General features: G+C 55.6%; 1 protein-coding gene across 1 annotated transcript; it reads left to right on the top strand.

The window, feature by feature from the left end:
* The first annotated feature begins 4677 nt into the window (after positions 1 to 4677).
* On the top strand, positions 4678 to 8174 carry FOXI1 (forkhead box I1). The gene is made up of 2 exons (XM_046668085.1): positions 4678 to 5308; positions 6805 to 8174. The coding sequence occupies exons 1-2, from the start codon at positions 4732 to 4734 to the stop codon at positions 7362 to 7364; spliced, it is 1137 nt and encodes a 378-aa protein (XP_046524041.1). The 5' UTR covers positions 4678 to 4731; the 3' UTR covers positions 7365 to 8174.
* Positions 8175 to 10532: the final 2358 nt, after the last annotated feature.

Genomic DNA, 10532 nt, shown 5'->3' with positions numbered 1-10532 from the left:
CAAAATACTCTGAGAGACAGTGGGACAGGAAGCCCAGATAACAGCTCATGGACGTCCATGGAGAGCTATTCATGGACAGTAGGGAGAACTGCCGTGTCTCATCCCCATTTCACAGAAAAGGAAACTGTGGCACCGAGAGTTTCAGCTAGATCCCAATAGTCCCAGATCCCTTGATGCCCTGTCCGAGCCTGTGTCCACCATCAGGCTCCCAGAAACCCTGGAAGTCGGAAGCTGTTTGTGCTTTGTGTGTGGAAAGGAGAGGAGCCCAAGAAGCCAAGCCCCTCTCACAGGGGATGGGGGAAGGCAGGTAAGGGCCACGAGTTGTCGGGCCACCAGCCTCTCCCCGACCCTGGGGCCCCTGAGGCCCTCATGAGAGCTCACATTTACTGAGCATGTGCTGCGAGCCTGGCGCTTAGTCCTCAAAGCAACACTCGAGGGGAGATGGGTCCCCCCATTTTACAGATGAGGAAATAGGCCCAGAACAATTGGTTGTTCTCTGAGGTATTAGGGTGCCTACGGAGTAGAGTCAGGATGGAGACCCAGAGCCCCAGCTTTCTGCTCCCTGCACTGTCCTGTGATGCGGGAGCAGCCAAATCGGATGCCACCTGCCTCCTTCGTCTCTGGTTGTTCACCCTCCGCTGCCTGTTTCCTCCCACCATCCTCTACCCCCTGAAAGTCAAGGCCACGGTCTGCGTGGGGGCCTGTGCGCATTCACCCTTTCTGCAGGCCTTGAGACAGCTTGGGCTTCTGGACCCAGCGATGCATACAGCTGACTGCTGGGCACACACTCCAGAAGGGCGGCAGCCTTCCCTCCTTCCCGGGCAGCGCCCCCAAGTGGCAAGGTTTTCCCAAAGCCAGAGCAAATGGGCCTCCTGCCCACAGCCACCTCCCCGCCAGTCCCTGTCCTCTGGTACCCAGTCATTCATCCTCATCATCCTCAGCAGCAGCAGTTTGCCAGATCTTGGGCTCTACACTTGACATATGTCACACCCCTTTTTCCAGCAAAATCCACATGAGACACGTTCTATTTGCAGCTCCATTTAATAGATAAGCAAACTGAGGCCTTGTGAGATTAAGAAACACAGCCAAGATCACACAGCTACCAAATAGCCAGGCAGGGATATGGACCCAGCTCCAGCCAACCCCCGAGCCCATGTTTATCAGGATCCCGGATATCCCCACTTGGGGTTCGGAATGTGTGGTCTTTCTCCTTCGAGGCCTCTCTCTGGACTGTAACGTGCAAACGGCAGCCCCAGCACCACCTAGGCTGGCTCGGCCCCGCATGCCAACTTACTGTCTTTCTCCCTGAAGTCCAGCTGGGCATGTCTTCTCATGTGTGGAGTGCCACTTCTGGGAAATTTCAAAAAACCTGAAATAATTTCGTCTATGAAAGGCCTCTAGTTTATGGACATTTGATTCTTTTCCCAGAAGCCCTGGGACTGGTCAGGTGGGCTTCCAGGATGTCATTCCCAACCCTCGCCTGGGGTGTAGGAACAGACAGTTCCTGTTCCCACCCCAAGAACAGGCCATGCTCATGAAAATCTGCAATGAGGGCCTCTGCGGGTGCTTGGGGCAGCCCCAGCCTGACCCTGTGGCCGGTGCAGGGAGGCATGAGAGGCTGTGATCCCAGCCACAGACTCCCGGGGCCAGAGGCTCCACGTGGGGAGGACTCCCCAGACACGCCAGGCTTTCTCTGTCTCCAGGGGAAGAACCAGGGCCCAGGTGCGACATGGTGGCTCAGGTGAGTATTCCTCAAAAACACCTCTAGGAAGGAGACCCCAGCAAAGGGCAGAAGGGGGGCTGGGAGATGGGGTCCTGACCCAGCTCAGCCATGAACTGCTCATGTGACTCGGGGCCTCACTGACCATCAGCTACAGACGGCAGGTGTGCAGTCAGTGTCTGCACTGAGTCCTCCTCCCTCTGTTCCTTAACTGTCACCCCCGCACAGCGCCCCACCCACAGGCTACTGAGAGGAGACAGTGAACTCTTAAGGTAGCAAACTCAGGGATGGACTGTACATAGCAAGTGTACGTTGACTCTCCCATGTAATAGCGAGCGTTTGTTGAGTGCTTCTCTGCACCGTGTGAAATGCTCACCTTGATTACCTTGATCCCCTTGCTGAATGCTCACAGCAACCATGGGAGCTAAGTAGTGGCGTCAGTCCCATCTTTGCCTGAGAAAACCCAGGCCAAGGAAAGTTACATCACTCATCAAGGTTTGCAGTTATTCAGCAGCAAAGCTGGAATTTGAACCTGGGTCCCCCTGATCTCAGAGCCCATGTCTGCTATTTCTCTCCTCTATGGCTTCTTGCTGGCCTTTTCTATTGAATCCCCAAAGCAAACCACCTGTGTGCTTGCCTTTCTCTAATCATTTAAATCAAAGGACAGAAAAACAACCACAAAAATCAATCTGTTTCTCCAGCCAGGAATAATAATTAACAGTTTGGCATTTATATTTATATATTTCAAATACATGTATGAATATATATATTTTATCCCCCTCAAAATCATGGCATTTTGCAGCCAGTTTCTCCAAATAATATTATTAGAACATAAACATCTTTCCATATCACAAATATTCTAAAATATATTTTTTCATAGCTGCATAATATTTCATCATTTGGATAATGTGTAATTTGTTTAACCAATCCCCTACTGTTGGACATTCAGGTTAGTGACAGTTTGGTGCAGCTATAAATCATGCTGCGTTGGACACCCCCGTAGCTAATTCTTGCTCTTTTTAATTCTGTAGGATGAATCATCAGAAGCGGCATTGCCAGGTTCATTGTGAGGCTTTGGGTTCTATTGGTGGCCTCTAAGTCAGGGCCCCTCAGGAAGCCGGGCCTGGTAGAGAAACTCTAAACAAAAAAAATGTAGCCTCTTTTGCTCTCCTGTTTGGAAAGAACGTGCAAAGTGTGCTTACCCCATGCTCACCTGGGCCCTCAGGCCCTTTCAGAATCACTTCTTTCACTGTTCCATGGTGGGACAGGTGGTTCCTCAGGGCCTGGGAGCAGCCCTCCCACCCATTTACCCAAATTCATCCTCTGGACACTACAATGCTGCCACTGAGAGTCATTCCGTGGCGTCCACGTTCCCATGGGTATCCTGATGCCACTGTGGAGGGGAGCAGAGAGCGAGGAGGGGAGAATCCTCTGAGAAGCATCTTGTCCAGCTGGGACAGTAGGCGACCTCCTTCTTGGGCCTCAAAGACACATGGGGTCTGGAGGAAGTGAGAGGAAGTTGGACGGGGAGGAGGAAGTAGAGGCGAGAGGGTCGGAGGGACAGTGACCAGAGAGACTCGAAGTTGTCTCCAACCTGCTGATCCCAGAGAGAAGTCTCAGGCTGCTACTGAAGCCTGCTCAGGGGACAGCTGCCCATCCCTGGAGAAGGGGACCACCACCCACTCCCAGGACTGAGGGCCTGCCCCTGGGATGACAAGTCATCTCCAACTACAGATGGAAGATGGAGCCCAGGCAGGGGAGGGACTGGCCACAGGGCACAGAGAGCTGGGCCAGGCTGGAGCTCCTGCCTCTGGAGTCTGAGGCAGGGATGGGTGAGGGGAGTGGCCCGTGGAGGAGGTGAGGGCTCTCCTCCCGGCCTCGGCTCCCCGGGGCCTCTGCAAGCTAAAACTCGAAAGGACTTTGATCAGATAAGGAGCTGGGAGCTGCCTTGTCCCTGCAGCCAGAAAGAAACTTGGATGGTGCAAGTTCTCTCTTGTTTTTCCCTGAAGTCCCGTTTACATTCTCTTCCTTCGTCGTTATTTTTACAAGCCTTGCTGCTCTTTGGGAGAACCCATGGGCCTTGTGCACGGCTCCTTCTCTGCCTGGCTGCAGTGCATTTGTGTGCGTGTGTGCGTGTGTGCGTGTGTATGTGTGTGGAGAGAGGCTGTCTGTAACTGGATGCCCTTTTCCTCTCTGCTCTCCTGATTCTCCAGGGCCAGGATCTTTCCTGGAAACTCCAGGTGTGTCTTCCCTTCAAAAGACCAAAAACTGTGGCTTCTGATAAAGTGCCTCGTCCAGTGGAGGTGAGGGGCAGAGAAGGAAGGGTCGGGGTGGGAAAGCAGAGGGAGACGGAGAGGACAGGGAAGAGACACAGAGAAAACGTGAGACAGAGAGAGTGAAAGAAAGGAGAGAAGCAGAGATGGTGAGGAAGCAAGGGCAGGGAGACAGAGGAGCGGAAGGAGCTAGAAACAACTCAGACAGAGACAGAGCAAGGGAGGGAGATGTGGCCAGAGCAGCCCGTAGGAAAGAAACTAGAGGAGAAAGGAGAGAGAGAGGAAATAAGAGGCAAAGAGAAGGGAAAGGAAATGTGAAAGAAAGACAGAGGGAAACAGAAACAGACACAGAGAGGATGGCAGGGCAGAGAGGAGGGGAGAAAAATGGGAGAAGCAGAGAAAGAGGAAAGAGAGACAAAATGAGACAGGAGATGAGAGAGAGGAGCAAGTGAGGAGAGAGAAGGACACAGGAGGAGGGGCGCCCCGTCAGGGTTCATCTCAGCTCTAATGCCCTCTGAGCCTGTCGTCAGCGTCAGGAGGCCCCCTCCCCTTGGTGCAGCGCTGTCCCTGTCGGATGGAGGAGGGAGGGGCGGGCCTGCAGCAGGCGGCCGCCCCTGGGTGGGGCCCGACGGCCAAGCCTGCGGGGTATAAGTGGGCGGCTGGGCCTGCTGAGCACCTGTCAGGGACAGCTCCCCCGTGCAGGTGCCAGGCAGGTGGCTCGGCCAGCCCAGCCGCACCATGAGCTCCTTTGACCTCCAGGCGCCCTCTCCCCCTCGCTGCAGCCCCCAGTTCCCCAGCATCGGCCAGGAGCCCCCCGAGATGAATCTTTACTATGAGAACTTCTTCCACCCCCAGGGCGTGCCCAGCCCTCAGCGGCCCCCCTCCTTCGAGGGAGGCGGCGAGTACGGGGCCACCCCCAACCCCTACCTCTGGCTCAACGGGCCGGCCATGACCCCGCCACCCTACCTGCCAGGCACCAACGCCGGCCCCTTCCTACCTCAGGCATACGGGGTGCAAAGGCAGCTGCTGCCCAGCATGTCAGGGCTGGGGGGTGGTGACCTGGGCTGGCTGCCCATCCCCTCGCAGGAGGAGCTGATGAAGCTGGTGCGGCCCCCCTACTCCTACTCGGCGCTCATCGCCATGGCCATCCACGGGGCGCCCGACAAGCGCCTCACCCTCAGCCAGATCTACCAGTACGTGGCTGACAACTTCCCCTTCTACAACAAGAGCAAGGCCGGCTGGCAGAACTCCATCCGCCACAACCTGTCGCTCAATGACTGCTTCAAGAAGGTGCCCCGGGACGAGGATGACCCCGGTAAGGGGGCTGCGAGCGTGGGCGGGAGGCCCCCACCCTGTGGAGGAGGGCGGTGGCTTCAGCAGCCCACTGGTGTCCCCAGGGAAGGCTCACTTCATTCCTCCCTGATGCCTCATTCTAGAACGTTCTGAATATGGCTGTACCCCCCAACACTGGGGGTGGAGGGGAGTCAGCAGTGGAGAAGAATGTGGGCCCTGGAGGCAGATTGGGTTTCTACTGTGGCTGGGGCGCTGACAGGTTAGATCTCCAGGCCTCAGTTTCCCCATGTGCATAACAGGGATGGTAACGGTGGCTCCTTGCAGGCTTGTGGCAGCGTCATGAGATAATGTGTGCTAACAAGTGCTCCCTGGATTCAGTAATTGCTATGATGAATCTGAATCCCCAGCACCCAGCTCCTAGAAAAGCCTTGGGGGTGAGCGAGTGGACTAGACGACGCTCAAGTGTGTCCCCACCTGCTGGGGGGAGATCTGACCTTTGATGAGCAACCACTAAGGGCCACGTTGAGCCGCCTGCCCTCGTTACATAGTCTCCTTTAATCCACCCTGCAGGGTAGCTCTCATTAAACCCATTTTACAGATAAGGGAAATAACACTGAGGGGAGACAGCCCCCCTGGGGTGACACAGATGAAGTGATAGTGAGGGAGCGTGAATCTGAGTGGAGTCTCTCCAACACCTGTGAACTCCTCCTTTTTCATGAAGAATTTCTCAAATGCAGAGGTGTACACAGAGCGATATATAGTCACGTATCCATTTCCCAGATTTAAAACCCATTCTTGTGCCACTGCAGAAAGCCAGGGTGTTGCTCAGAGGACCCCACCTCCGCCCCTTCTGAGGCTGGGAAGGGCAGGACTATTTGTCCCCCAGAGGTGGGCAGGGGTACCGTACTGGACTGGTGTCCCCCACGGGTGGAGAGGCAAGCAGGCAGGGTGCAGGCAGGTGCAGGCTTCCCTGGGCCAGCAGCTCGCAGCTACAAGACCCTTTTACTCCTGGCATCCATCCTTTCTCACAGTCAGCCTGAGGAAGAAGGGACCCATACAGCAGCCCCACTCTTCAGACTGGGAAACTGAGGCTCACCTGAAGTCTCTCAGTCAGTGAGGAGCAAAGCCGGGACTCAAGTCCGTCTTCGGACCCCGTGCCCAGGACTTTCAAGGAGCCCTGAATTGTTTCCTGAGTTTTCTTTCAGGGCAGCAACGGAAGCCCGCCCTCCCTCTCCATCCCCAGTACTTGAACTTCTTAAAGACACTGCGCTGCAAACTCCTCCTGCCTGTGCCTCTCCTGCTCTGTGCTCCCAGGGGGCCTGCTTGGGGGTGGGGGCTTGGATGAAGGGGGCTGCGGTGCGTGGTTTGTGGTGGGTGGAATTCCTCCGTTTCTCAGCTCCCTCCTTTTGTGCCCTGTCTGCATTTATTACCTTTGTTTTTAGTTTACAACAAAAAAAGGGAACAGAAGCAGAGCATTTTGTCCATCTCTCTACTTACCTTCTCCCCTCTTTGCACCAGGCAAAGGGAATTACTGGACCCTGGACCCCAACTGTGAGAAGATGTTCGACAATGGAAATTTCCGCAGGAAGAGGAAAAGGAAGTCGGATGTTTCCTCCGGTACTGGCTTCTTGGCCTCGGAGAAAGCGGAGAGCACTTTCCTGGCCGGCAGCCCCAAGACCACGGAGCCCCAGGACGTCCTGGACAGCACTTCACCGGGCACCACCAGCTCCCCAGAGAAGCGGCCCTCCCCTCCCCCGTCGGGCACCCCGTGCCTCAACAGCTTCCTCTCCACCATGACGGCCTATGTGAGCGGGTCGAGCCCCGTGAGCCACCCTGCGGCCACGCCAGGACTGAGCCCTGAGCCCACTGACAAGATGGGACAGAACTTGCTGAACTTTAGCTCCTACACCCCCCTCACCAACCTCAGCGGCCACGGGGGTGGGGGTGAATGGGCCAACCCCATGCCCACCAACGCTCTCGGCTACGGGGGCTCTGTCCTCAACCAGTTCAGCCCTCATTTCTACAACAGCATCAACGTGAACAATGGCCTCTACCCCAGGGAGGGCACCGAAGTTTAGAAACAGAAGAGCTCCCAGGCCGGATGGACATGCCCGAGAGAAAGGCACTGAAGGCCCTCCGTGCCTGTATCCCTGTGCTCCGACACCTCTGGGCTGCCCAGACACACACAGGAGGCTCAGGGGGATGCATTCTTCTTCTAGAACTCTGTGTAAACCTTCTTTTTGTCACACATATGTCCACACACACCCACCAACCTTGCAGGGGAAATACTGGTGCGTGGATCACAGTAATCCTGGCGGCCACTTGTTGAGCACATGGACGCTCTACTGGGCACTGTCCTAGGCTCTTTGAGGGCGTGATCACACTTACTATTTACAGCCACCTCTGGGGTTCATATGGACCTCCCCATTTAACAAATGAGGAAACTGAGGCTCGAGGAAATTAAGTAGCTTTCCCAGGGTCATACAATCTAGCAAGTGGCAGAGCCAAGAGTGAGGTCTGGGTCTATGTGACCCCAGTTTGGACCAACGGAGGCAGGGATGGAGGGATTGGTGAGCAGCTAAGAAATGTCACGTGAAAGCGGATTATGGCAAGCACATCCAAACCTCCCCACTGCCTTCCGGCCAGCCAACAGAATTTAGCACCAGCCCCGGGCCTGTCTTGTCCTGGTCTGAGTTCTTATTCTGTGGCCCCCAACTTACCTGCAGGAGGGTCCTTTGGCTTCCACTCAAGGAGGGAAGCTACCAGCGGGCTTCATTCCAGACGCCCAGCCCCATGCCCCTGCAGGACCATGTGTCCAGCCTCTCCCCACAGAGGGACGTCTCTTCCCCAGCCCTGGGGCCCTGGATCAGGGCAGGGAGAGGAGTGGTGTGCACCCCAACCCCCCCCCCCCCCGCCCCCGCCGGCACTGCCCTCCTGCAAAATCTCGTAAAGCCCAACTTCCTGTGTGCATGCCATGGACCAGTGAGCTGGAGGCGGCCGAGTCTTCCAAGAGAAACAAGGCCGAATAAGCACTTCCTTTTCTATCACCTGGGAGAGGTGACTGTCTGAGAAAACAAGGCTCCAGGGAGGGCCCGCAGCCCACCGCGCAGCCGGCCGGGGGCAGCTCCTGGGCGTTTTCTCTTGTTCTTCCATGTACTTTACATGCCGGTGATGTTTCATCACAGCACACCTGGGAAGTGTTTTTTGTTTTCTTATTTTCTTTTTAATTAAAAAAAAAAAAAAAGACTGCACATGGCCCGTTCTTGTAAGTTTTATCTCCTCTGCTGGTCAACTTAACATGAGGCCAAGTACAGCCTGGAACTGAAGGCTGTGGGCTCAGGAGGCGGAGAAAGAATGGGTATCTAGGCTCTTTCCCTCCTTCACACTGGTGTGGAGACAAGACAAAGGCCCCCAGGGAGAAGAGAGGAGCCTGAGAGTGGGGTAGGCGCATGGGAGGAACACGTCTACACTGAACACGAACTGTGGACGGGCCTATTGCAGGCTTCATAGCTTCACGCAGTCCTCATAACTGTGCTGTGGTCCTTTAACCCCCTAACGACACTATGAAGGGGGTGGCACTGTCCCGTCATACAGAGGAGAAAACTGAGGGTCAGGATGGTTAAGCAACTTGCCTGAAGTCCACAGCCAGTCCATGCCCAGGCCGTCTGACTCCTGCTCCTCGCCACGCAGCAGTACAGCCTTAGATGCAGCTGATCCTAGTGGCAATGACAGCAGTACTGTTGGCCACAACTCACTGAGGCTGTGGGCCGGCACTGGGCCAAGTGCTGCGCATCTGGGAGCTCCTTTATCCTCACAAGGGCCCACGAGTGTGTACACTGCGATTCACTGGGGTCCTGGCACAGTGCGTGCTGGAGGCCCTGTGCGCGGAAGCTGGAGGATTCTGGTTGGAGTCCCCTCCTCGGGCGTGCACACAGAGTGCCCTGGCCACCTGCACAGGCCGTGCTAAGCTGCCTACTCAGACCCAGGTGGGAGGCTTGCTTTCCCCGAAGGATCAGAAGGCAGGTGGTAAATAACAGCAATAACAATAATAATGATGATGACAATGATGACGACGATGGCACTCATTGCACATTTACCCTGTGCCAGGCACTGAGTTAGGACTTGACCTGCTTCACTGCATTTAATCTTCAAAATAATCCAACCCAATCCATACTATTTATCTCTCCATTTTATAGGTGAGAAAACTGGGGCCTCGAGAGATGCCGTAAATTGATCAAGGACTCACAGCCAGGATTCAAACATGGCAGATCCATTGATACCATGGCTGAAATTCTTATCTGCCGCACTGAGCCCTCAGGTGCCCAGGACTTCCCACGAGACAGCAAAATCAGGAAAACTGAGAAAAGAAAAAGCAGGGCCTCCTTAGAAACCCGTCGGAGTCTTTCTTGGGGGATCCCTTCCCGTGGGGAGCAGACTTCTCCCAGCCCATATAGAGGCAGATGCGCTGGTGGCTGAGGGATGTAAAGGGAAGGGGTACAGTGTCAGACCATAAAAAGCCTTGGGAAACTCAGAGTAGGCTGACCCCTTGCTGCACAGAAAGGAAAGCTGAGTCTGGGAGAGGAGGGGACTCCACAAGTCTCACCCGGAGCTGGGGTCAGAGGCAGAGTTAAAATGCAGGTCCCTGCAGCCCAGACCAGGATTTTTTGTCACACTAGATCCCACTGCCACCAAATTTACCCAAACTGACCCTGCAACACCCACTTTCCATTGCTAATCTCACTGGCTGCTCTTCGAGCCCCACCCCTTTCCCCCGCGGGTCTGACCTGGGTGCGCTGTGGGCAAGACCCTGGGTGTGAAGGGGCCCAACCAGAGACCAGCCAGGCCCGGAGGGAGATGGCGATTTAGAACCAAGGTCCACAACAGTCAGGTCTCCATTCTTCTTCAGCCCAGGCTTTAGTGGGCACGGCAGTAAAAGGAATGTCTGCAGGGCTCTGACAACACGAAAAGCTGCCAACCCTCTCCTGTGACTCATGGAGTTCCTGGAAGCAGCGCCAGGAGCTCCCAGGCAAGGAGGTGCGAGAGGCGCCCGGGGTGCACAGGAGGGTGGGAGCCAGGTCTAGAAGAGGGTGGCCCCGCTCAGCTGCCATGGGCTGTGTCGTAAGGTTCTCTTCCTCTGAGAAGAAATGAGAACCGGAGAGAGGGAGGGAAGGAAGAAGGTGAGGGAAGGAGGGACGGAGGAAAGAGGACTGGTTGTCCACTCAGCGTTCGTTCTGTGGGCCGTGGGA

This window comes from Equus quagga, chromosome 7 (genome assembly GCF_021613505.1).
Source record: "Equus quagga isolate Etosha38 chromosome 7, UCLA_HA_Equagga_1.0, whole genome shotgun sequence".
NCBI lineage: Eukaryota > Metazoa > Chordata > Mammalia > Perissodactyla > Equidae > Equus > Equus quagga.
The sequence above is the reverse complement of the archived record's forward strand: the minus strand, read 5'-3'. Positions and strand labels throughout refer to the sequence as shown.